The 27,912-nt window shown below is 44.9% G+C and overlaps 1 protein-coding gene across 1 annotated transcript in view; it reads right to left on the minus strand.

The window, feature by feature from the left end:
- LOC137377458 (calcium-binding protein 39-like) overlaps window positions 1-27,912 on the minus strand; it is a 147,932-nt gene that overhangs the window by 80,783 nt on the left and 39,237 nt on the right. Inside the window, exon 2 of the mRNA XM_068047050.1 lies at window positions 23,423-23,582. Coding sequence (XP_067903151.1) covers window positions 23,423-23,539 — 117 coding nt within the window. The 5' untranslated portion in view covers window positions 23,540-23,582. The remainder of the gene's footprint in view (window positions 1-23,422; window positions 23,583-27,912) is intronic.

Genomic DNA, 27,912 nt, shown 5'->3' on the forward strand with positions numbered 1-27,912 from the left:
GAGAGGTCAGTGACAAGGGGACATAGATTTAAAGTGATTTATCGAAAATTGACAGGGGAGGTGAGGAAAGATTTTTTCTCCCAGAGGGTGGTAGGGGTCTGGAACTCACTGCCCGAAAGGGTAGTTGAGGCAAAAACCCTCAACTCATTCAAAAGGAGTCTGGATATGCACCTCACATGCCGTAATCTGCAGGGCTGGAAGGTGGGATTAGAATAGGTGGATAGTTTTTCAGCCAGCACAGACACGATGGGCCAAGTGGCCTCTTTCTGTGCCTTAAACTTTCTATGATTCTAATCCAGAGCCCAGGCTAATGCTCTGAGGACATGGATCTGAATTCCACCATGGCAGATGGTGAAATTTGAATTCAAATAGTAAATCTGTAATGAAGAACATAAGAAGTAGGAGCAGGAGTAGGCAATTCAGCCCCTCGAGACTGCTCCACCATTCAATACGATCATGGCTGATCTCATCTTGGCCTCAACTCCACTTTCCTGCCCATTCTCCATCACCCTTCAACTCATTACTAATTAAAAATCTGTCTATCTCCTCCTTAAATTTACTCAATCTCCCGGCATCCACCGCACTCTGGGGTAGTGAATTCCACAGACTCACGACCCTTTGAGAGAAATAATTTCTCCTCATCTCTGTTTTAAATCTGCTACCCCTTATCCTAAAACTATGACCTCTCGTTCTAGATTGTCCCACAAGAGGAAACATCCTCTCCATGTCTACGTTGTCAATCCCCTTAATCATCTTGTATACCTCAATTAGATCTCCTCTCATTCTTCTAAACTCTAGAGAGTAAAGGCCTAAACTGCTCAATCTCTCTTCATAAGACAAACCCCTCATCTCTGGAATCAATCTCGTGAACCTCCTCTGAACTGCCTCCAATGCAACTACATCCTTCCTCAAGTAAGGGGACCAAAACTGTACGCAGTACTCCAGGTGCAGTCTCACTAATGCCTTGTACAGTTGCAGCAACAATTCCCTACTTTTATACTCTATTCTTTTAGCAATAAATGCCAAAATTCCATTTGCTTTCCTTATTACTTGCTGCACCCACATACTAGTTTTCTGTGATTCATGCACAAGGACACCCAGATCCCTCTGCACTGAAGCACTCTGAAGTTTCTCTCCATTTAGATAATAATCTGCCTTTCTATTCTTCCAACCAAAATGGATAACCTCACATTTATCCACGTTAAACTCCATCTGCCAGATTTTGGCCCATTCACCTAACCTATCCATATCCATTTGTAAATTTCTTATTTCTTTATTGCAACGAACGATCCCACCTACTTGAGTGTCATCTGCAAATTTGGCTATAGAACATAGAACATTACAGCGCAGTACAGGCCCTTCGGCCCTCGATGTTGCGCCGACCTGTGAAACCATCTGACCTAAACTATTCCATTTTCATCCATATGTCGTTCCAATGACCACTTAAATGCCCTTAAAGTTGGCGAGTCTACTACTGTTGCAGGCAGGGCGTTCCACGCCCCTACTACTCTCTGAGTAAAGAAACTACCTCTGACATCTGTCCTATATCTATCACCCCTCAACTTAAAGCTATGTCCCCTCGTGTTTGCCATCACCATCCGAGGAAAAAGACTCTCACTATCCACCCTATCTAACCCTCTGATTATCTTATATGTCTCTATTAAGTCACCTCTCCTCCTCCTTCTCTCTAACGAAAACAACCTCAAGTCTCTCAGCCTTTCCTCGTAAGACCTTCCCCCCATACCAGGCAACATCCTAGTAAATCTCCTCTGCACCCTTTCCAAAGCTTCCACATCCTTCCTATAATGCGGTGACCAGAACTGCACGCAATGCTCCAGGTGCGGCCGCACCAGAGTTTTGTACAGCTGCAGCATGACCTCGTGGCTCCGAAACTCGATCCCCCTACTAATAAAAGCTAAAACACCATATGCCTTCTTAACAGCCCTATTAACCTGGGTGGCAACTTTCAGGGATTTATGTACCTGGACACCAAGATCTCTCTGCTCATCTACACTACCAAGAATCTTCCCATTAGCCCAGTACTCTGCATTCCTGTTACTCCTTCCAAAGTGAATCACCTCACACTTTTCCGCATTAAACTCCATTTGCCATCTCTCAGCCCAGCTCTGCAGCCTATCTATGTCCCTCTGTAACCTAAAACATCCTTCGGCACTATCCACAACTCCACCGACCTTCGTGTCATCCGCAAATTTACTAACCCACCCTTCTACACCCTCATCCAGGTCATTTATAAAAATGACAAACAGCAGTGGCCCCAAAACAGATCCTTGCGGTACACCACTAGTAACTAAACTCCAGGATGAACATTTGCCATCAACCACCACCCTCTGTCTTCTTTCAGCTAGCCAATTTCTGATCCAAAGCACTAAATCACCTTCAATCCCATACTTGCGTATTTTCTGCAATAGCCTACCGTGGGGAACCTTATCAAACACCTTACTGAAATCCATATGCACCACATCCACGGCTTTACCCACATCCACCTGTTTGGTCACCTTCTCAAAAAACTCAATAAGGTTTGTGAGGCACGACCTACCCTTCACAAAACCGTGCTGACTATCGCTAATGAACTTATTCTTTTCAAGATGATTATAAATCCTATCTCTTATAACCTTTTCCAACATTTTACCCACAACCGAAGTAAGGCTCACAGGTCTATAATTACCAGGGCTGTCTCTACTCCCCTTCTTGAACAAGGGGACAACATTTGCTATCCTCCAGTCTTCCGGCACTATTCCTGTCGACAATGACGACATAAAGATCAAGGACAAAGGCTCTGCAATCTCCTCCCTGGCTTCCCAGAGAATCCTAGGATAAATCCCATCTGGCCCAGGGGACTTATCTATTTTCACACTTTCCAAAATTGCTAACACCTCCTCCTTGTCGTGTCCTCTCCTCGCTCTTCTAAGCTCTCCCTTTAGATCCTTCCTGGCCAGCTTGTAACTCTCAAGCGCCCTAACTGAGCCTTCACGTCTCATCCTAACATAAGCCGCCTTCTTCCTCTTGACAAGCGCTTCAACTTCTTTAGTAAACCACGGCTCCCTCGCTCGACAACTTCCTCCCTGCCTGACAGGTACATACTTATCAAGGACACGCAGTAGCTGCTCCTTGAATAAGCTCCACATTTCGATTGTGCCCATCCCCTGCAGTTTCCTTCCCCATCCTACGCATCCTAAATCTTGCCTAATCGCATCATAATTTCCTTCCCCCAGCTTTAATTCTTGCCCTGCGGTATATACCTGTCCCTGCCCATCGCTAAGGTAAACCTAACCGAATTGTGATCACTGTCACCAAAGTGCTAACCTACATCTAAATCTAACACCTGGCCGGGTTCATTACCCCGTACCAAATCCAATGTGGCATCGCCCCTGGTTGGCCTGTCTACATACTGTGTCGGAAAACCCTCCTGCACACACTGGACAAAAACTGACCCATCTAAAGTACTCGAACTATAGTATTTCCAGTCAATATTTGGAAAGTTAAAGTCCCCCATAACAACTACCCTGTTACTCTCGTTCCTGTCGAGAATCATCTTTGCTATCCTTTCCTCTACATCTCTGGAACTATTCGGAGGTCTATAGAAAACTCCCAACAGGGTGACCTCTCCTCTCCTGTTTCTAACCTCGGCCCATACTACCTCAGTGGACGAGTCCTCAAACGTCCTTTCTGCTGCCGTAATACTCTCCTTGATTAACAATGCCACACCCCCCCCCCCCCTCTTTTACCATCTTTTCTGTTCTTACTGAAACATCTAAATCCCGGAACCTGCAACATCCATCCCTGTCCCTGCTCTACCCATGTCTCCGAAATGGCCACAACATCGAGACCCCAGGTACCAACCCATGCTGCAAGCTCACCCCCCTTATTCCAGATGCTCCTGGCGTTGAAGTAGACACACTTTAAACCAGGTTTTTGCTTGCCAGTGCCCTCTTGCGTCCTTATAACCTCATCCCTGACCTCACTACTCTCAACATCCTGTACACTGGAACTACAATTTAGGTTCCCATCCCCCTGCTGAATTAGTTTAAACCCCCCCGAAGAGCACTAGCAAATCTCCCCCCCAGGATATTGGTACCCCTCTGGTTCAGGTGAAGACCATCCTGTTTGTAGAGGTCCCACCTACCCCAGAAAGAGCCCCAGTTATCCAGGAAACCAAAACCCTCCCTCCTACACCATCCCTGCAGCCACGTGTTCAACTCCTCTCCCTATTCCTCACTTCGCTAGCATGTGGCACAGGCAACAACCCAGAGATAACAACTGTTTGTTCTCGCTCTAAGCTAAGGCTATAGCACCTTCTATCCCTGCATCCAAGTCATTAATATAGATTGTAAATAGTTGGGGCCCGAGGACCGAACCCTGAGGCACCCCATTCGTTACATCTTGCCAACCAGAAAAGACCTATTTGTTTTCTGTTGGTTAATCCTCTATCCAAGCTAATAAATTGCCCCTAACCCCATATGATCTTACCTTGTGATTGATTAAGAAGGGGAAAATAGAATACGAGCTTGCAGAGAACATAAAAACTGACTGTAAAAGTTTCTATAGGTATGTGAAGAGAAAAAGATTGGTGAAGACAAATGTATGTCCCGTATAGTCAGAAGGGGGAGGCGGTGGCGTAGTGGTATTGTCACTGGACTAGTAACCTAGTCCTCTGGGGACATGGGTTCAAATCCCAACACAGCAGAAGGTGGAATTTGAATTCAATTAATAAATCGGGAATTAAAAAGCTAGTCTAATGATGGCCATGAAACCATTGTCGATTGTTGTAAAAACCCATCTGGTTCACTAATGTCCTTTAGGGAAGGAAATCTGCTGTCCTTACCTGGTCTGGCCTACATGTGACTCCAGACCCACAGCAATGTGGTTAACTCTTACATGCCCTCTGAAATGGCCTAGCAAGCCACTCAGTTGTACCTAACTGCTACGAAGTCAATAAAAAGGAATGAAACCGGACGGACCACCCGGCATCGACCTAGGCACCGGAAACGACAATGTCAAACCCAGCCCGGTCGATCCTGCAAAGTCCTTCTTGTTAACATCTGGGGGCTTGTGTCAAAGTTGAGAGAGCTGTCCCACAGACCAGTCATACAACAGCCTGACATAGTCATACTCACGGAATCATACCTTACAGACAATAGCCCAGACACTGCCATCACCGTCCCGGGTATGTCCTGTCCCACCAGCAGAGGTGGCTGCACAGTGTTATACAGTAGGGAGGGAGTTGCCCTGGGAGTCCTCAACATCGACTCCGGACCCCATGAAGTCTCATGGCATCAGATCAAAGATGGACAAGGAAACCACCTGCTGATTACCACCTACCGCCCTCCCTCAGCTGATGACTCAGTACTCCACCATGTTGAACAGCACTTGGAGGAAGCACTGAGGGTGGCAAGGGCACAGAATGTACTCTGGGTGCGGGACTTCAACATCGATCACCAGGAGTGGCTCGGTAGCACCATGACTGGCTGAGTCCTGAAGGACATAACTGCTAGACTGGGTCTGCGGCAGGTGGTGAGGGAACCAATAAGAGGGGAAAACATACTTGACCTTGTCCTCACCAATCTGCCTGCTGCGGATGCATCTGTCCATGACAGTATTGGTAGGAGTGACCACCACACAGTCCTTGTGGAGACGAAGTCCTGCCTTCACATTGAGGATACCCTCCATCGTGTTGTGTGGCACTATCACCGTGCTAAATGGGATGGATTTCAAACAGATCTAACAATGCAAAACTGGGCATCCATGAGGTGCTGTGGGGCAGCAGCAGAATTGTACTCAACCACAATCTGTAACCTCATGGCCCGGCATATCCCCCACCCTACCATTACCATCAAGCCAGGAGACCAACCCTGGTTCAATGAAGAATGCAAGAGGGCATGCCAGGAGCAGCACCAGGCATACCTCAAAACGAGGTGTCAACCTGGTGAAGCTACAACACAGGACAAGCTGCGTAAGCAGCATGTGATAGACAGAGCTAAGCGATCCCATAATCAACGGATCAGATCTAAGCTCTGCAGTCCTGCCACATCCAGTCGTGAATGGTGATGGACAATTAAACAACTAACTGGAGGAGGTGGCTCCACAAATATCCCCATCCACAATGATGGGGGAGCCCAGCACATCAGTGTGAAAGATAAGGCGAAAGCATTTGCAACAATCTTCAGCCAGAAGTGCCGAGTTGATGATCCATCTCGGCCTCCTCCTGAAGTCCCCAGCATCATAGATGCCAGACTTCAGCCAATTTGATTCACTCCGCGTGATATCAAGAAACGAATGAAGGCACTGGATACTGCAAAGGCTATGGGCCCTGACAATATTCCGGCAATAGTACTGAAGATCTGCGCTCCAGAACTTGCCGCGCCCCTAGCCAAGCTGTTCCAGTACAGCTACAACACTGGCATCTACCTGGCAATGTGGAAAATTGCCCAGGTATGTCCTGTACACAAAAAGCAGGACAAGTCCAACCCGGCCAATTACCGCCCCATTAGCCTACTCTCAATCATCAGTAAAGTGATGGAAAGTGTCATCAACAGTGCCATAAAGCGGCACTCGCTTAGCAATAACCTGCTCAGTGACGCTCAGTTTGGGTTCCGCCAGGGCCACTCAGCTCCTGACCTCATTACAGCCTTGGTTCAAACATGGACAAAAGGGCTGAACTCAAGAGGTGAGGTGAGAGTGACTGCCCTTGACATCAAGGCAGCATTTGGCCGAGTATGGCATCAAGGAGCCCTAGCAAAACTGACGTCAATGGGAAACAGGGGGAAAACCCTCCACTGGCTGGAGTCATATCTAGCGCAAAGGAAGATGGTTGTGGTTGTTGGAGGTCAATCAAGTCAGCTCCAGGACATCACTGCAGGAGTTCGTCAAGCTAGTGTCCTAGGCCCAACCATCTTCAGCTGCTTCATCAATGACCTTCCTTCAATCATAAGGTCAGAAGTGGGGATGTTCGCTGATGATCGCACAATGTTCAGCACCATTCGTGACTCCTCAGATACTGAAGCAGTCCGTGTAGAAATGCAGCAAGACCTGGACAATATCCAGCCTTGGGCTGATAAGTGGCAAGTGACATTCGCGCCACACAAGTCCCAGGCAATGACCATCTCCAACAAGAGAGAATCTAACCATCTCCCCTTGACATTCAATGGCATTAAGATCGCTGAATCTCCAACTATCAACATCCTAGGGGCTACCATTGACCAGAAACTGAACTGGAGTAGCCATATAAATAGCGTGGCTACAAGAGCAGGTCAGAGGCTAGGAATCCTGAGGCGAGTAACTCACCTCCTGACTCCCCAAAGCCTGTCCACCATCTACAAGGCACAAGTCAGGAGTGTGATGGAATACTCTCCACTTGCCTGGATGGGTGCAGCTCCAACAACACTCAAGAAGCTCGACACCATCCAGGACAAAGCAGCCCGCTTGATTGGCACCCCATCTACAAACATTCACTCCCTCCACCACCGACGCACAATGGCAGCAGTGTGTACCATCTACAAGATGCACTGCAGCAATGCACCAAGGCTCCTTCGACAGCACCTTCCAAACACGTGACCTCTATCAACTAGAAGGACAAGGGCAGCAAATGCATGGGCGGCACAGTGGTTAGCACCGCAGCCTCACAGCTCCAGCGACCCGGGTTCAATTCTGGGTACTGCCTGTGTGGAGTTTGCAAGTTCTCCCTGTGTCTGCGTGGGTTTTCTCCGGGTGCTCCGGTTTCCTCCCACATGCCAAAGACTTGCAGGGTGATAGGTTAATTGGCCATTATAAATTGCCCCTAGTATAGGTATGTGGTTGGGAAATATAGGGACAGGTGGGGATGTGGTAGGAATATGGAATTAGTGTAGGATTAATATAAATGGGTGGTTGATGGTCGGCACAGACTCGGTGGGCCGAAGGGCCTGTTTCAGTGCTGTATCTCTAAACTAAACTAAACTAAATCACCACCTGCAAGATCCCCTCCAAGTCACACACCATCCTGACTTGGAACTATATCGCTGTTCCTTCACTGTCGCTGGGTCAAAATCCTGGAACTCCCTTCCTAACAGCACTATGGGTGTACCTCCCCCACATGGACTGCAGCAGTTCAAGAAGGCAGCTCGCCATCACGTTCTCAAGGGCAATTAGGGATGGGCAATAAATGCTGGCCTGGCCAGCGACGCCCACTTCCGATGAATGAATTAAAAAAAAGTAACGGGAATTTATTATGGGGAACAAAGAAATGGCTGACCAACTAAATGCATAGTTTGGTTCTGTCTTCACAAAGGAGGGCACAAATATCATACAGAAATATTGGGGAACATAGGGTTTAGTGAGAGGGAGGAACTGAAGGAAATCAGTATTAGTAGAGAAATAGTGTTGGGGAAATTCATGGGACTGAAGGCCGATAAATCCCCAGGGCCTGATGGTCTGCATCCCAGAGTACTTAAGGAAGTGGCCCTAGAAATAGTGGATGCATTGGTGGTCATTTTCCAAGATTCTATAGACTCTGGAACAGTTCCTACAGATTGGAGGGTAGCTAATGTAACCCCACTATTTAAAAAGGGAGGTAGAGAGAAAACAGGGAATTATAGACCAGTCAGCCTGACGTCGGTAGTGGGGAAAATTCTAGAGTCCATTATCAAAGATGTTGTAGCAGAGCATTTTTGAGAACAGAGGTAGAATCGCACAGAGTCAGCATGGATTTATGAAAGGGAAATCATGCTTGACAAATCTTCTAGAATTCTTCGAGGATGTAACTAGTAGAGTTGATGAGGGGGAGCCGGTGGATGTGATTTATTTGGACTTTCAGAAGGCTTTCGACAAAGTCCCACATAAGAGATTAGCGTGTAAAATTAAAGGATTGGGGGTAGTGTATTGTGATGGATAGAAAATTGGTTGGCAGACAGGAAACAAAGAGTAGGAATAAATGGGTCTTTTTCCGAATGGCAGGCAGTGACTAGTGGGGTACCGCAGATATCGGTGCTAGGACCTCAGCTATTCACAATATACATTTACGATTTAGATGAGGGAACTAAATGTAATATGTCCAAATTTGCGGATGACACAAAACTGAGTGGGAGGGTGAGTTGTGAGGAGGATGCAGAGAGTTTTCAGGGTGATTTGGAAAAGTTGAGTGAGTGGGCAAATGCATGGCAGGTGCATACAATGTGGATAAATGTGAGGTTATCCACTTTGATCGCAAAAACTTGATGAAGGAAGGGCAGTGGATGTTGTCGACATGGACTTCAGTAAAGCCTTTGACAAGGTCCCTCATGGCAGACTAGTACAAAAGGTGAAGTCACACGGGATCAGAGGTGAGCTGGCAAGATGGATACAGAACTGGTTCGGTCATAGAAGACAGAGGGTAGCAGTGGAAGGGTTCTTTTCTGAATGGAGGGATGTGACTAGTGGTGTTCCGCAGGGATCAGTGCTGGGACCTTTGCTGTTTGTAGTATATATAAATGGTTTGGAGGAAAATGTAGCTGGTCTGATTAGTAAGTTTGCGGACGACACAAAGGTTGGTGGAGTTGCGGATAATGATGAGGATTGTCAGAGGATACAGCAGGATATAGATCGGTTGGAGACTTGGGCAGAGAAATGGCAGATGGAGTTTAATCCGGACAAGTGTGAGGTAATGCATTTTGGAAGGTCTAATACAGGTGGGAGGTATACAGTATATGGTAGAACCCTTAGGAGTATTGACAGGCAGAGAAATCTGGGCGTACAGGTCCACAGGTCACTGAAAGTGGCAATGCAGGTGGATAAGGTAGTCAAGAAGGCATACGGCATGCTTGCCTTCATCGGTCGGGGCATAGAGTATAAAAATTGGCAAGTCATGCTGCAGCTGTACAGAACTTTAGTTCGGCTACTCTTAGAATATTGCGTGCAATTCTGGTCGCCACACTGCCAGAAGGACGTGGAGGCTTTGGAGAGGGTACAGAAGAGGTTTACCAGGATGTTGCCTGGTCTGGAGGGTATTAGCTATGAGGAGAGGTTGGGTAACTTTGGATTGTTTTCACTGGAATGACGGAGGTGGAGGGGCGACATGATAGAGGTTTACAAAGTTATGAGCGGCATGGACAGAGTGGATAGTCAGAAGCTTTTTCCCAGGGTGCAAGAGTCAGTTACTAGGGGACATAGGTTTAAGGTGCAAAGGGCAAAGTTTAGAGGGGATGTGCGAGGCAAGTTCTTTACACAGAGGGTGGTGAGTGCCTGGAACTTGCTGCCGGGGGAGGTGGTGGAAGCAGATACGATAGCGACGTTTAAGAGGCATCTTGACAAATACGTGAATAGGAAGGGAATAGAGGAAATGCAGAAGGTTTTAGTTTAGGCAGGCATCAAGATCGGTGCAGGCTTGGAGGGCCGAATGGCCTGTTCCTGTGCTGTACTGTTCTTTGTTCTTTGATATGGGGATAGTTTTTTTTTATTCATTCATGGGATTTGGGCGTCACTGGCTAGGCCACCATTTATTGCCCATTCCTAATTGCCCCTGAGTAGGTGGTGGTGAGCTGCCTTCTTGAACTGCTGCAGTCCATGGGAGGTAGGTACACCCCCAGTGCTGTTAGGAAGGGAATTCCAGGATTTTGACCCAGCGACAGTGAAGGAACGGCAATATAGTTCCAAGTCAGGATGGTGTGTGACTTGGAGGGGAACTTGCAGGTGGTGGTGTTCCCATGCAATTGCTGCCCTTGTCCTTCTAGTTGGTAGATTTTGCGTGTTTGGAAGGTGCTGTCGAAGGAGCCTTGGTGCGTTGCTGCAGTGCATCTTGTCGATGGTACACACTGCTACCACTGTGCGTCAGTGGTGGAGGGAGTGAATGTTTGTGGATGGGGTGCCAATCAAGTGGGCTGCTTTGTCCTGGATGGTGTCGAGCTTCTTGAGTGTTGTTGGAGCTGCACCCATCCAGGCAAGTGGAGAGTATTCCATTACACTCCTGACTTGTGCCTTGTAGATGGTGGACAGGCTTTGGGGAGTCAGGAGGTGAGTTACTCACCGCAGGGTTCCAAGCCTCTGACCTGCTCTTGTAGCCACAGTATTTATATGGCTACTCCAGTTCAGTATCTGGTCAATGGTAGCCTCTAGGATGTTGATAGTTGGAGATTCAGCGATCTTAATGCCATTGAATGTCAAGGGGAGATGGTTAGATTCTCTCTTGTTGGAGATGGTCATTGCCTGGCGCTTGTGCGGCGTGAATGTTACTTGCCACTTATCAGCCCAAGCCTGGATATTGTCCAAGTCTTGCTGCACTTCTACACGGACTGCTTCAGTATCTGAGGAGTCGCGAATGGTGCTGAACATTGTGCAATCATCAGCGAACATCCCCACTTCTGACCTAATGATTGAAGGAAGGTCATTGATGAAGCAGCTGAAGATGGTTGGGCCTAGGACAGTACCCTGAGGAACTCCTGCAGTGATGTCCTGGAGCTCAGATGATTGACCTCCAACAACCACAACCATCTACCTTTGTGCTAGGTATGACTCCAACCAGCTGGGGGGTTTTCCCCCCTGATTCCCATTGACTCCAGTTTTGCCAGGGCTCCTTGATGCCATACTCAGTCAAATGCTGCCTTGACGTCAAGGGCAGTCACTCTCACCTCACCTCTTGAGTTCAGCTCTTTTGTCCATATTTGAACCAAGGCTGTAATGAGGTCAGGAGCTGAGTGGCCCTGGCGGAACCCAAACTGAGCGTCAGTGAGCAGGTTCTTGCTAAGCAAGTACCGCTTGATAGCACTTTTGACGACACCTTCCAACACTTTACTGATGATTGAGAGTAGGCTGATGGGGCGGTAATTGGCAGGGTTGGACTTGTCCTGCTTTTTGAGTACAGGGACATACCTGGGCAATATTCTACATTGCCGGGTAGATGCCAGTGTTGTAGCTGTACTGGAACAGCTTGGCTAGGGGCGCGGCAAGTTCTGGAGCACAGGTCTTCAGTACTCTTGCCGAAGGTCAAACAATTGGACAGAATATAAAGAACAGCAAAGAAGGACTAAAAGATTATTAAGGAGGGGAAAAATTAGAGTACGAGAGAAAGCTAGCCAGAAATACAAGGACAGATACTAAGAGTTTGTATCGATATTTAAAAACGAAATGAGTTAACAAAGTGAGTGTTGGTCCTATTGGAAGTGAGTCTGGGGAATTAATAAGGGAAAATAAGGAGATGGCAGATGAGGGGGTTGAACAGATATTTTGCATCGGTCTTCACCATAGAGAATACAAGTAACATCCCAGAAATAGCTGTAAATCAGGAACTGGAAGTGGGGGAGGAATTCAAGAAAATTACCATCACCAGGGAAGTGGCACTGAGCAAATTGTTGGAGCTGTGGGCTGACAAGTCCCTGGGCCCTGATGGACTTCATCCTGGGGTCTTAAAAGAAGTGGCCAGTGAGATAGTTGATGCGTTGGTTTTAATTTTCCAAAATTCCCTACATTCAGGGAAGGTTCTGTTAGATTGGAAAATAGCAAATGTAACTCCTTTTATTCAAAAAGGGAGGGAGACAGAAAGCAGGAAACTACAAACCAGTTAGCTTAACATCTGTCTTCGGGAAAATGTTAGAAGCTATTATTAAAGACATTATAGCAGGGCTTTTAGAAAAATTCAAGGTAATCAGATAGAGGGCTGGATTTTACAGACCCCCCCAATGTTGGGGGTTGTGGTGGGGGACCAGAAAATGCCTCCAGCAGAGCCGCACTAAGGGCCTCGAGACTGGAAAGGCCTGGTCCGATATTGCCAGCGGAGGCGAGGACTTGTGCTGACCCCCCTGCCACTCGTCAACGGGAGCCAGATCTGCATATTTTAAAAATGTAAATTAATTAATTACCTGCTCCTGCCGTCCGTTCCGGGCTGATATTGATGCCGGTGGCCAGCACTCCCGCACCTTTGGATCTCTGTCTGGAGATCCGATGCAAAACATTGGTGGGGAGGGGGGGGAGCAGCGTCAGAGTAATTTAATTGGTCTATGGGGTGGAGGGAAGGGGTAAAGTTGAAAGTTTATGAACTTTGCAGGGGGTGGGGGGTTAGTGAAAAGAGGGCAGGTACTTAATTTTATGGTTATTGGTCGGGGGGAGGGTGGGCATGGGGAAGAGGGTCAGGATCAAGTTATTTAATTTTTTTAAACAATGTCCATTTAAATTTTGAATTGCAACGTAGGGATTGAAACCCTTTAAAAATGGCATCGGCACCTGCGCAGTTTGCCTGATGCCATTGCTGGGGATAGACTGCCAGCCGCTTCCCCATCAATCGGTGGGGGGTGGGGGGGAGGGTGCGGAGGGCATTATGCCTCGGTCATATAAATGAACCACCACGTTTAATATTGCAGCGGCTCCGCGACGTGCGGTCCGCACGGGTGGCTCACCATTGTTCACATCTGCCACTGATTTCGGCGGTGAAAATGAAAAAGCCAGCCCAGAGTCAACATGGTTTTGTGAAAGGGGAATCATGTTTAACCAATTTATTGGAATTCTTTGAAAAAGTAACATGTGCTGTTGCTAAAGGGGAACCGGTGGATGTACTGTACTTAGATATCCAGAAGGCATTTGAGAAGATGCCACATCAAAGGAAAATAAAAGCTCATGGTGTAAGGTGGAACATATTGGCATGGATAGAAGATTGGCTGGCTAACGGGGAGTTAGCATAAATAGGTCATTTTCTGGTTGGCAAGATGCAACAAGTGGTGTGTCACAGAGATCAATGCTGGGACCTCCGTTATTTTACAATTTATATAAATAACTTGGTTGTTGAAGGGACTGAATGTATGGTTGCTAAATTTGCTGATGACACAAAGATAGGTAGGAAAATAAGCTGTGAAGAGGACATAAGGAGGCTACAAAGGGATATAGATATCCTCCCCGCCCCCCCCGATTGATGGGGAGGCGGCCGGCAGTCTATCCCCAGCAATGCCATCAGGCACACTGCGCAGGCAAATGGAATTAAAGGGTTTCTTTTTAAAGGGTTTCAATCCCTACGTTGCAATTCAAAATTTAAAGTGAGTTAAGTGAGTGGGCAAATATCTGACAAATGGAGTATAATGTGGGAAAGTGGGAAATTGTCCATTTTGGCAGGAAGATTAAAAAAGCATATTATCTAAATGGTGAGAGATTGCAGAGCTCTGAGATGCAGAGGGATCTGGGTGTCCCAGTGCATGAATTGCAAAAGATTAGTTTGCAGATACTGCAAGTAATTAGGAAAACATCGAAGAACATAACATAAGAACGAGGAGCAGGAGGAGGCAATTCAGCCCCTCGAGCCTGTTCCGCCATTCAATACGATCATGGCTGCTCTCATCTCGGCCTCAACTACACTTTCCTGCCCGTTCTCCTTAACCCTTCAACCCATTACTAATTAAAAATCTGTCTATCTCCTTAAATTTACTCAATGTCCCGGCATCCACCACACTCTGGGGTAGTGAATTCCACAGACTCACGACCCTTTGAGAGAAGTAATTTCTCCTCATCTCTGTTTTAGATCTGCTACCCCTTATCCTAAAACTATGACCTCTTGTTCTAGATTGTCCCACAAGAGGAAACATCCTCTCTACGTCTACTTTGTCAATCCCCTTAATCATCTTATATACCTCAATTAGATCTCCTCTCATTCTTCTAAACTCCAGAAAGGGCCTAAACTGCTCAATCTCTCTTCATAAGACAAACCCCTCATCTCTGGAATCAATCTAGTGAACCTCCTCTGAACTGCCTCCATTGCAACTACATCCTTCCTCAAGTAAGGGGACCAAAACTGTACGCAGTACTCCAGGTACGGTCTCACTAATGCCTTGTACAGTTGCAGCAACACTTCCCTACTTTTATACTCTATTCATTCCTTTAGCAATAAATGCCAAAATTTCATTTGCCTTCCTTATTACCTGCTGCACCTGCATTCTAGTTTTCTGTGATTCATGCACGAGGACACCCAGATCCCTCTGCACCGAAGCATTCTGAAGTTTCCCTCCATTTAGATAATAATTTGCCTTTCTATTCTTCCGACCAAAATGGATAACCTCACACTTATCCACGTTAAACTCCATCTGCCAAATTTTGGCCCATTCACCTAACCTATCTATATCCATTTATAAATTTCTTATTTCTTTATTGCAACTTACTATCCACCTATTTTTGTGTCATCTGCAAATTTGGCTATTGTACCTTCTATCCCTGCATCCAAGTCATTAATATAGATTTTAAATAGTTGGGGCCTGAGGCCCAAACCCTGTGGCACCCCACTAGTTACATCTTTCCAACCAGAAAAGGACCCATTTATCCCAACTCTCTGCTTTCTGTTGGTTAGCCAATCCTCTATCCAAGCTAATAAATTGCCCCTAACCCCACGTGATCTTACCTTGTGTATTAAACTTTTGTTTGGCACCTTATCAAATGCCTTCTTAAGTCCAGATATACTACATCTACAGGATCCCCATTATCCACTTTACTTGTTACATCTTTGAAGAACTCTAGAAAATTAGTCAAACACAATTTACCCTTCATAAAACCATGCTGACTCTGATGGATTGTGTTTTGACTTTCTAAATGTCCTGTTATTACTTCCTTAATAATGGATTCTAAAAGAATAGAATGTTATTGTCTATTGCGAGGGGCATTGAATATAAAAGAAGGGAGGTTATACTTCATACAGGGCGTTGGTGAGACCACATCTGGAGTACTGTGTACTGTACTGGTCTTATTTAAGGAAGGATGTAAATGCATTGGAAGCAGTTCAGATAAGGTTGACTGGACTAATATCTGGAATGGGCGGGTTGTCTTATGAGGAAAGGTTGGACAGACCAGGCTTGTATCTGCTGGAGTTTAGAAGAGTCAGAGGGGAATTGATTGAAACATATAAGATCCTGAGGGGTCTTGACACGGTGGATGTGGAAAGGATGTTTCCCCTTGTGGGAGAGTCTAGAATTAGGGGTCACTGTTTAAAAATAAGCGGTCGCCCATTTAAGACAGAGATGAGGAGAAATTTTTCTCTCAGAGAGTGATGAGTCTTTGGAATTCTCTTCCTCAAAAGGCAGTGGAAGCAGAGTCTTTGAATATTTTTAAGGCAGAGGTAGATAGATTCTTGTTATGACCGAGGTGGGAGGACTGCACCGTTTATTCTAGTTCCACTTCTCCACGGCTCATAAAATATATTTAAATGTTCCCAATTACCAATATGGTCAATCGTATACTTTTTCCCAGAATAAAAAACTCTAATCAGGGCCAGAATTATACGCCCCCAGCAAAGAGCAGGTCCTAAAATGGAGCAGGAGGCTCAGGGGGTCCTTCCCGACCCACTCCCACCACAACTTTACACAGGGCGGTGACAATGAAAAATGGCCCGTCCGCCCCAGGCCCTTAAGTGGTCACTGGGATCTTTTTAGAACAGTTCTTTTCAGACGGCGTTGAGAATTAATTTATCAGGCTTTTATTCAAAGACAGGAGATGAGATGAATTGACAAAATGGATTTCTCAGGGTCTTTTAGAGAGGTGCTGGAAAACTGAGCTAGGTTGGAGTCTTCTCTCCTTCTGCAGGCTTTTCAAAGAGATGGAACAGGCAGGGCTGAGCTGGGGTTCTGTCCTGCCAAGGGGCGCGCAACTGACACTTCTTTGCACACATCTTCCCCAGTTACCAGGGTTTCTGTTATTTTTTTTAAACTTAAGTTATGTCACAACCAGTAAACATTGTTGCCAAACTAGTTCTTTCAGTGTCTTCTTGATGACCCTCTTGATAAAAAACAGGTCCAACATTTCTTCAGTTTGACTGTGAATTCCTGAAAGATTATTTTAACAAAAACAGAATCACTTTAATAACAATAAGCAAGGAAGTGAAAGGTTATCGGGGGTAGGAATGTGGAGTTTCGGTTGCAATCAGATCAGCCATGATCTTGTTGAATGGCGGAGCAGGCCCGAGGGGCCGAATGGCCTACTCCTGCTCCTAATTCATATATTCATATGTAACTTGTCTTGCCACCTTCAAAGATTAGTGTACATACACACCCAGGTCTCCCTGTTCTTGCAAACTCTTTAAAATTGTACCATTTTGTTTAACCTGCCTCTTCTCATGCTTCCTTCCAAAATGAAACACTTCACACTTCTCTGTGTTAAATTTCATCTACCATGTATCTGCCCATTCCACCATACCTCGGAAGTCTATTATGATCTTCCTCACTGTTTAGCGCGACAGGGTGCTTAACTCAGGAATTTGGTTAGTGTGGGAATTCGGTGCTGTTCTGGTCTTTTATAGAACAAGCAGTGATCCAAGAGAGAGAGAGAGAGCCGGGGACAATGAGACCTGAGAGCTGAAGCCCAGAGGCATTAATTAGGGAGTAGGCAGGCAATTGGTTGGTGAGTTTTAAGGTTTCTTTCCTTTCTAAACTGGGACAGTAGTTTAAACTGGTACTGGGGAGATACAAGTATTGTATTAAATTTGTAGTTGAATTAGTTAAACTACCTAATAGAACTACAAATCATCAGTGATATTTCCAAAACCTAATTAGTTAAATAAAACACAATGGAGATGACAGGGCAGGTGGGGTGTTGCAGCTGTAGCATGTGGGAAATGGTAGACACCAGTGTGATCCACAACAACTACACCTGCAGTAAGTGTCTGCAGCTCGAGGAGCTTCAGCTCAGAGTTGGAGCTGGAGTCGGAGATTCAGACACTATGATGCATCAGGGAGGGAGAAAATTACCTGGACACTTGGTTCCAGGAGGCAGTCACACTCCTTAGGCTAGATACTTCAGATTTGGTCTATTCTCAGGTACAGGAGGGTGTGACTACAAGTGAGGCAGGTATGGGGATCAAGAAGGTAGCAATGGAGGAGCCTCAGCCCTTGCACTTGTCCAACAAGCTTGAGGTTCTTGCAGCTTGTGTGGTCAAGAGCAGGGACTGTAGGGAGGATGAGCAAACAGATCACAGCACTGTGGTTCAGGGGGCCATTTAAGTGGGGGCAGTAAAAAGGAATTATAGTGGTAGCAGTAGTAGGGGGATAGTATAGTTAGGAGGATAGTTACTGCAGCCGAGAGCGAGAGTCCCAAAGGCTGTGTTGCCTGCCCAGTGCTAGGGTTAAGGACATCTCCTTGGGGCTGAAGAGGGATCCAGTTACCATGGTCCATGTGGGTGCCAATGATATAGGTAGGACTAAGAGGTTCTGCTGAAGGAGTATGAGTAGTTAGGGACTAAATTAAAAAGCAGAACCACAAAGGTAATAATCTCTGGGTTACTACCTGAGCCATGAGCAAATTGGCATAGGGTAAATAAGATCAGAAAGTTGAATGTGTGGCTCAAAGATTGGTATGGGAGAAATGTGTTTTGATTCATGGGACACTGGCACCAGTACTGGGGAAAGAGGGGGCTGTACCATTGGGGTGGCCTTCACCTGAACCACACTGGGACCAGTGCCCTGGTGAATTGTATAACTAGGACAGTAGAGAAGACTTTAAACTAAATAGTGGGGCGGAGGAGGGTTCAGGTGAGGAGAAACTTAGAAAATTAAGAGAGAAAGGGCAAGGCAGTAGTGCAGGGTAGTGATATGGGTAATGATAGCCAGAGTGTGACAGGAAGGGACAGAGCGTACAAACATAAGAGTGCATCAGCAAATAAGGTCAGGGTAGGGAAAATGGTAAAAAGACAGAAATAAAGGCTCTTTATCTGAATGCATGCAACATTCACAACCAGTTGGATGAATTGATAGCACAAATAGAAATAAATAGGTATGATTTGATAGCCATTACAGAGATGTGGTTGCAAGGTGACCAAGGCTAGGAATTAAATATTCAAGTGTATTTGACAGTTTGGAAGGATAGGAAGAAAGGAAAAGGAGGTGGACGAGCTTTGTTCATAAAGGATGAGATCAGTACAGCAGTGAGAAATGATCTTGGCTTCGAAGATAAAGATGTAGAATCAGTTTGGGTGGAGATAAGAAATAGCAAAGGAAAGAAGTTACTGGTGGGGTTATTTTATACTCCCCCTAATAGTAGCTGCGCTGTAGAACAGAATATAAATCAAGTAATAAGGGGAGTTGAAGGAAAGGTACTGCAATAATCGTGGGTGATTTGAATCTTCACATAGATTGGACTAATCAAATTGGCAATGATAGCCTGGAAGATGAGTCCACGGATGTATTAGGGACAGTTTCTCAGAACAATAGGTTCTGGAACCAACCTGGGAGCAGGCTATTTTAGACTGGGTAATGTGTTTTTTATAAATTCGTTTCATGGGATGTGGGCGTCACTGGCCAGGCCAGAATTTATTACCCATCCTTAATTGCCCATGAGAAGGTGGTGGTGAGCTGCCTTCTTGAACCGCTGCAGTCCATGTGGGGTAGGTAATAGTGCTGTTAGGAAGGGAGTTCTATGATTTTGACCCAGCGACAGTGAAGGAATGGCGATATAGTTCTAAGTCAAGATGGTGGGTGGCTTGGAGGGGAACTTGCAGGTGGCGGTGTTCCCATGTATCTGCTGCCCTTGTTCTTCTAAGTGGTAGAGGTCGCGGGTTTGGAAGGGGCTGCCTGAGCAGCCTTGGTGCATTGCTGCAGTGCATCTTGTAGATAGTACACACAGCTGCCACTGTGTGTCAGTGGTGGAGGGAGTGAATGCTTGTGGACAGGGTGCCAAGCAAATGGGCTGCTTTGTCCTGGATGATGTTGAGCTTCTTGAGTGTTTTTGGAGCTGCATCCATCCAGGCAAGTGGAGAGTATTCCATCACACTCCTGACTTGTGCCTTGTAGATGGTGGACAGGCTTTGGGGAGTCAGGAGGTGAGTTACTCGCCACAGGATTCCTAGCCTCTGACCTGCTCTTGTAGCCATGGTCTATATGGCTACAAGCTATATATGGCTACTCCAGTTCCGTTTCTGGTCAATGGTAACCCCCAGGATGTTGATAGTGGAATTTCAGCGATTATAATGCCATTGAATGTCAAGGGGAGATGGTTAGATTCTCTCTTGTTTGAGATGGTCATTGCCTGGGACTTGTGGCACGAATGTTACTTGCCACTTATCAGCCCAAGCCTGGATATTGTCCAGGTCTTGCTGCATTTCTACAGAGACTGCTTCAGTGTCTGAGGAGTCGTGAATGGTGTTGAGCACTGTGCCATCAGCAAACAGTAAACATCCCCACTTCTGATTAATAAGTGACCACGTAGTAAAGGATCTTCTAGGCAAGAGTGATCATAACATGATGAATTTCACATTCAGTTTGAGTATGAGAACTTTGGGTCTGAAACTAGTGCCTTAAACTTAAATAAAGGCAATTACAAGAGTATGAAGACAGAGTTGGCTAAAGTGCACTGGGAAAATAAGTTAAAAGATAAGACAGTAGAAAAGCAGTAGCAGACAGTAATGGTCATATTTCATAACTCTCAAAGGTATATTCCATTGAGAAAGGAAAACTCTATGAGCCCATGGCTAACTAAAGAAGTTAAGGATGGTATCAAAATGAAAGAAAAGACATACAATGATGGAAAAATTTGTGGTAGATCAGAAGATTGGGAAAATTTTAGAAACCAGCAGAGGATGACTAAAAAAAAGGGAGAAATTAGAGTATGACAGTAAACTAACAAGAAATATAAAAACAGACAGTAAGAGCTTCTACAAATATATTGTATTGTGTTGTAGCCAAATTTGCTAACAATACGAAGATCGGTAGGAAGTCAAGTTGTGAGAAGGACACAATTATCTGCAAAGACATATAGATAGGTTAAGTGAATGGGCACAACCGCACCTTCGGATCCCCGTTTGGGGAACCAAGGCAGAACACTGGTGTGGAGGGGGGAGAAGGTAAGTTTCTTAGTGCGGGTGTGGGGGGGGGGGGGGGGGGTGGTGATGGGGAGCAGGGTCAAATTCATAACATTGGTGTAGGAGATGGTGGGAAGGGTTATAGTGTAGGTTTGGTGCACTTTGGAGGGGGGAGGTCAGGTGGTCAAGGTAAGTGTTTTGGTTGGGGGGGGGAAGAGGACAAGTAATTAATTCTATGGTTTTTGGGGGGTGGGAGAGGGGCAAGATAAATTTATTAATTTTTAAAAATCAATATATCTTTAAATATTTAAATTGAACGGCAGGCCTCGAAGCCCTTTAAAAATGGTGTCAGTGCCTGCGCAGGTCTTGAAATGCAGGACAACTTTGCACTGAGTAGGACAAACCACACAGCTTGCTTGCTTTTTGCGATCTGGTTATCATGCCGATACTGTCGGCTGCAACTAGTGCTTGCAGATGTTGTTGTCCAGCTACAATAGCTCTATTTCTGGCCGTCTTCTACCAGTGCATCAATGCTGTGACCTTTCTTCTCCCCCACCACCCAAGAGGTCTTTTTGAAAAACTTGAATAGGTGTTGAGACAATCACCAGCTCTATTATTTGCTCCAACAGCTCAGTTTCTGAAAAAAAAATTGTTTTTGTTGCCCTTACTACAGCATATACTGATGAACTGATTTATTGATTCACTCTTATCCACAGTTGATCTTTTAGCACTTTCCATATCTTTGCGGGATCGTTCTGGACCTCTTCAGATAAACCAGAGGTATTGATTCGGTATAGCCCCTCATTTCCAACTGCTTCTCTGATTCTACAACCGCTTCGTCTGTGAAGCATAACTGCATTCTTTGTTTTAACTTGGATAGGATATCACTGGCCTTGTAGCTCATGCTGGGAAATTTGATAGCCATTTTTCTGCTGTTCTTTTGTTTTTTGCTCAATATTTAACTTTGTTCAGCTGTGTGCCTTCAGCACTGTATTTATGACTTTTCTATTTGTGGTTTGAAATTGATTTTGAACATTGTTCTATTAACTCTGTGCTGTTTCCCCTTTAAGAAATTCTTTTATTTAGACCAGCTGCTTTGATGGAGTGTAACAGGTGCTTGACAGTGTTCTCTGTTTATTTTGTTTTCAGAACTTCAGCTTGTATGTTTACACAGCTGTTTGATAGGAACTTCAAGAGCTTCCCCTTTGCTTTTTTTGCTAGAGTTTATTTATCTTCACAGTTAACTGATTTAATTATTTTTTTAGCTTTGGCTGTGTGAATGGAGACTCTGCAGCATTCGGAGGTTCCCATACTTTTTTCCAGATGTCTCCTGTAATGACGCCAACCTCGATTAGCCTAAATAAGGAATTGGGTTTTCCCCATTTTCTTTCTCTCTCCCACAGAGGCTTCAAAAAAAAAGACAATTTTCTAAGCATTTCAAAGCTTTTCCTCTAAACCAGGATTTCGTGACCATTGGTACAATGACTCACCCGATCACAGGGATATATTTACAGCCTATCGTTCAGTGCTCTGTCTCCCACAGCTGGAGGTAAGTTTGTTCTTCTTTCCACTGTTTGGGCTAGTATTTCTTTCACTCTTTTCAGGTACTTGTTTTAAAGTTTCTTCACTGGTTTACTGTTTTGCCTATGGTCTCAAGGTTATAGCTGGTCTTTTCACTACAACTGCCACCATGTCATGTGTTCTTTGTGTTATCTTAAGCAACACAATGAAGTATGTGGATTCCAGTGTCCTTTGAAGATCTCTAACAGGTGTATTAACAGCTAAACAATTATATTTAATCCAGAGCAAACTGTTCAGAACTTCTGTCTAGTGTGTTACAGTTGCAGTGTGACAATGGCTTCTAGTCACATTACTATGTCCTGGTACTTAGCTCATTAGCATACAACACATGTGTTCAAAATCATGAGGGGTCTGGGATGGAGTAGTTAGGGCGAAATTGTTCTCATTGGTGAAGGGTTGAGAACCAGAAGACACTGCTTTAAGGTGAATGACAAAAGGGCCAGATGTGACATTAGGAAAAGCTTTTTTACACAGCCAGTGGTTGGGATCTGGAATGCACCCCGAGAGTGTGGGGGAGACAGATTCAATCGTGACTTTAAAAGGGAAATTGGATAATTATCTGAAGAAAAAGAATCTGCAGGGCTACAGAGAAAATGTGGGGTATGGGACTAAGTGAGTTGCTCTTACAGAAAGTTGTCACAGACACAATGGGCCGAATGGCCTCCAAAAAGGTGCTGTAACAATTCTATGATTCTATGGAAAAATATATAAAAATATATATTCCAGGAAATTGTGCAACTCAGTGGTGGTTATTCAGGTGCCACACTTTCACATGTTAGTACCTAGGTGTGAATACAGGACAGAATGATGGTCTAAAAGTTCCCTCCCTCTACCAGATGCTTAAGAACCTGATCTGAAATGAGATTGGTAGTCTCAGCTGATTTCCAAATAAATCAACACCATTAATAACTCAACTCAGACAAACCACAGGAGCACCTGGTGCATGAAAGAGAAACATTGACACTTCTATATTACAGGAGACAATCTCAATGCAGCCCGTTATTCCATCCAACAAAAAAAAGAGAAATTGACAAAATGTAAGAAACGGAACAGCTGATGGAGTGAGTAGAAACACTAATACAAAACACAGTAACTTCCAAACAATACATTTCCCTCAATCGTGCATACCTTTTCAGCTTTTCTATATTCTGAAGGATCTCGTTTTTCTAATATTGCCATGTTCTCCTTTAGGTTTCTCACAATCTCGACAGGAGTTTTATGAGATTTAACAAAAGGAAACGGCATGATGAATTTGCTGGAGTTGGATCTCTCCTCACTGTTTATTCACCTGCAGAAACATAAGAACATAAGAACTAGGAGCAGTAGGAGGCAATTCAGCCCCTCGAGCCTGCTCTGCCATTCAATACGATCATGACTGATCTCATCTCGGCCTCAACTCCACTTTCCTGCCCGTTCTCCATAACCCTACAACCCATTACTAATTAAAAATCTGTCTATCTCCTCCTTAAAATTACTCAATGTCCCAGCATCCACCGCACTCTGGGGTAGTGAATTCCACAGACTCACGACCCTTTGAGAGAAGTAATTTCTCCTCATCTCTGTTTTCGATCTGCTACCCCTTATCCTGAAACTATGACCTCTCGTTCTAGATTGTCCCACAAGAGGAAACATCCTCTCTACGTCTACTTTGTCAATCCCCTTAATCATCTTATATACCTCAATTAGATCTCCTCTCAATCTTATAAACTCTAGAGAGAAAAGGCCTGAACTGCTCAATCTCTCTTCATAAGACAAACCCCTCATCTCTGGAATCAATCCAGTGAACCTCCTCTGAACTGCCTCCATTGCAACTACATCCTTCCTCAAGTAAGAGGACCAAAACTGTACGCAGTACTCCAGGTGCGGTCTCACTAATGCCTTGTACAGTTGCAGCAACGCTTCCCTACTTTTATACTCTATTCCTTTAACAATAAATGCCAAAATTCCATTTGCCTTCCTTATTACCTGCTGCATCCGCATACTAGTTTTCTGCGATTCATGCACAAGGACACCCAGATCCCTCTGCACTGAAGCACTCTGAAGTTTCTCTCCATTTAGATAATAATTTGCCTTTCTATTCTTCCGACCAAAATGGATAATATCACATTTGCCCATGTTAAACTCCATCTGCCAAATTTTGGCCCATTCACCTAACCTATCCATATCCATTTGTAAATTTCTTATTTCTTTATTGTAACTTACTAGCCCACCTATTTTAGTGTCATCTGCAAATTTGGCTATAGTACCTTCTATCCCTGCATCCAAGTCATTAATATAGATTGTAAATAATTGGGGCCCCAAGGACCAAACCCTGTGGCACCCCACTAGTTACATCTTGCCAACCAGAAAAAGACCCATTTATCCCGACTCTCTGTTTTCTGTTGGTTAGCCAATCCTCTATCCAAGCTAATAAATTGCCCCTAAGCCCATGTGATCTTACTTGTGTATTAAACTTTTGTGCGGAACCTTATCAAATGCCTTCTATAAGTCCAGATATACTACATCTACAGGATCCCCATTATCCACTTTATTTATTACATCTTCGAAGCACTCTGGAAAATTAGTCAAACACGATTTACCCTTCATAAAACCATGCTGACTGATGGATTGCATTTTGACTTTCTAAATGTCCTGTAATTACTTCCTTCATAATGGATTCTAACAATTTCCCAACAACATATGTTAAACTAACTGGTCTACAGTTTCTTACTTTCTGACTCACTCCCTTTTTGAATAAGGGCGTTATATTAGCATTTTTCCAATCCACTGGAACCTTTCCCGCATCCAGGGAATTTTGGAATATTATAACCTATGGATCCACTATCTCCGCTGCCACTTCCTTTAAGACCTTAGGATGTAGGCCATCAGGCCCTGGGGACTTGTCTGCCTTCGATCCCAATAGTTTGCTATTGAGGGGGAGCGTTTTATATTCCTGGGGCATTGGGACCGGTTCTAGGGGAGGTCGGACCAGTACAAACTGGACGGGTTACACCTGGGTAGAACCGGGACTGATGTCCTAGCAGGGGTATTTGCTAGAGTGGTTGGGGAGGGTTCAAACTAAAATGGCAGGGGGATGGGAACCTTTGCAAGGAGTCAGAGGAGGGGGGATCAAAGACAAGAAAAAAGACAGTAAAGGGAATAAGAAAAGTGATAGGCAGAGAAATCAAGGGCCAGAATCAAACAGGGACACAGTGAAAAATATTGGGAAGGGGACAAGTAATGTTAAAAAGGCAAGACTTAAAGCTTTGTGCCTTAATGCGCAGAGCATTCGCAATAAAGTGGATGAATTAATCCCGCAAATAGATGTAAACTGGTATGATATGGTCGGGATTATGGAGACATGGCTGCAGGGTGACCAGGGATGGGAAATGAACATCCAGGGATATTCAGTATTTAGGAAGGACAGACAAAAAGCAAAAGGCGGTAGAGTTGCATTGCTGGTTAAAGAGGAAATTAACGCAATAGTCAGGAAAGGTATTCGCTCTGACGATGTGGAATGTGTATGGGTAGAGCTGAGAAACACTAAGGGGCAAAAAACATTAGTGGGGGTTGTATATGGACCCCCAAACTGTAGTGGTGATGTTGGGAATGGCATTAAACAGGGAATTAGAGGTGCATGTGATAGATAAAGGAGCATCTGTAATTATGGGTGACTTTAATCTGCATATAGATTGGGCAAATCAAATTAGTCACAACACCGTAGAGGAGGAATTCTTGGAGTGCATACGGGATGGTTTTCTGGACCAATACGTTGAGGAACCAACTAGAGAACAGGCCATCCTAGACTGGGTATTGTGTAATGAGAAAGGAATTTAGTTGTGTGAGACCCCTTGGGGATGAGCGACCATAATATGATAGAATTCCTCATCAAGATGGGGACTGATGTAGTTGATTCTGAGACTAGGGTCCTGAATCTTAGGAAAGGAAACTGCGAAGGTATGAGGCGTGAGTTGGCCATGATGGATTGGGAAACGTTACTTAAAGGGATGACGGTGGATAGGCAATGGCAAACATTTAAAGAGCGTATGGATGAACTACAACAATTGTTTATCCCTGTCTGGCGCAAAGGTAAAACGGGAAAGGTAGCCAAACCATGGCTTACAAGGGAAATTAGAGATAGCATTAGATCCAAGCATATAAATTTGCCAGGAAAAACAACAGACCTGAGGATTGGGAACAGTTTAAAATTCAGCAAAGGAGGACCAAGGCATTGATTAAGAAGGGGAAAATAGAATACGAGAGCAAGCTTGCGGGAAACATAAAAACTAACTGTAAAGAGAAAAAGATTGATGAAGACAAATGTAGGTCCCTTACAGTCAGAAACAGGGGAATCTATTATGGGGAACAAAGAAATGGCTGACCAACTAAATGCATACTTTGATTCTGTCTTCACAAAGGAGGACACAAATATCATACCAGAATTGTTGGGAAACACAGAGCTTAATGAAAGAGAGGAACTGAAAGAAATCAGTATTAGTAAAGAAATGGTTTTGGGGAAATTGATGGGATTGAATTCCGATAAATCCCCAGGGTCTGATGGTCTGCATCCCAGAGTACTTAAGGAAGTGGCCCTAGAAATAGTGGATGCATTGGTGGTCATCTTCCAAGATTCTATAGACTCTGGAACAGTTCCTACAGATTGGAGGGTAGTTCATGTAAACCCACTATTAAAAAAGGGAGGTAGAGAGAAAGCAGGGAATTATAGACCAGTCAGCCTGACGTCGGCAGTGTGGAAAATTCTAGAGTCCATTATCAAAGATTTTATAGCAGAGCACTTGGAGAACAGAGGTAGAATCGCACAGAGTCAGCATGGATTTATGAAAAAGAAAATCATGCTTGACAAATCCACTAGAATTCTTCGAGGATGTAACTAGTAGAGTTGATGAGGAGGAGCCATTGGATGTGGTTTATTTGGATTTTCAGAAGGCTTTCGACGAAGTTCCACATAAGAGATTAGCGTGTAAAATTAAAGCACATGGGATTGGGGGTAGTCATAGAGAGATACAGCACCGAAACAGGCCCTTCGGCCCACCTACTTCCTGCTGACCATCAACCACTAATCCTATACTAATCCGACATGAATCCCATTTTCCCTCTAACATCCCCACCTTCCCTCAATTCTCCTACCATCTACCTACACTAGGGGCAATTTTTACAATGGCCAATTTACCTATCGACCCCAAGTCTTTGGCATGTGGGAGGACACTGGAGCACCCGACAGAAACCCACGCAGTCACAAACTTGCAAACTCCGTACAGGCAGTACCCAGAACCGAACCCGGGTTGCTGGAGCTGTGAGGCTGCGATGCTAACCACTGCGCCGCTGTGCCGCTGTAGTGTATTGCGATGGATAGAAAATTGATTGGCGGACAGGAAAAAAGGGTAGGGATAAAGGCTCTTTTTCCGAATGGCAGGCAGTGACTAGTAGGTGACCGCAGGGATTGGTGCTGGGAACCCAGCTATTCACAATATACATTAATGATTTAGATGATGGAACTAAATGTAATATCTTTAAATTTGCAGATGACACAAAACTGGGTGGGAAAGTGAGTTGTGAGGAGGATGCAGAGAGGCTTCAGGGTGATTTGGACAAGTTGAGTGAGTGGGCAAATGCATGGC

Source organism: Heterodontus francisci, chromosome 15, assembly GCF_036365525.1.
Source record: "Heterodontus francisci isolate sHetFra1 chromosome 15, sHetFra1.hap1, whole genome shotgun sequence".
In the NCBI taxonomy this organism is placed as follows: Eukaryota; Metazoa; Chordata; class Chondrichthyes; order Heterodontiformes; family Heterodontidae; genus Heterodontus; species Heterodontus francisci.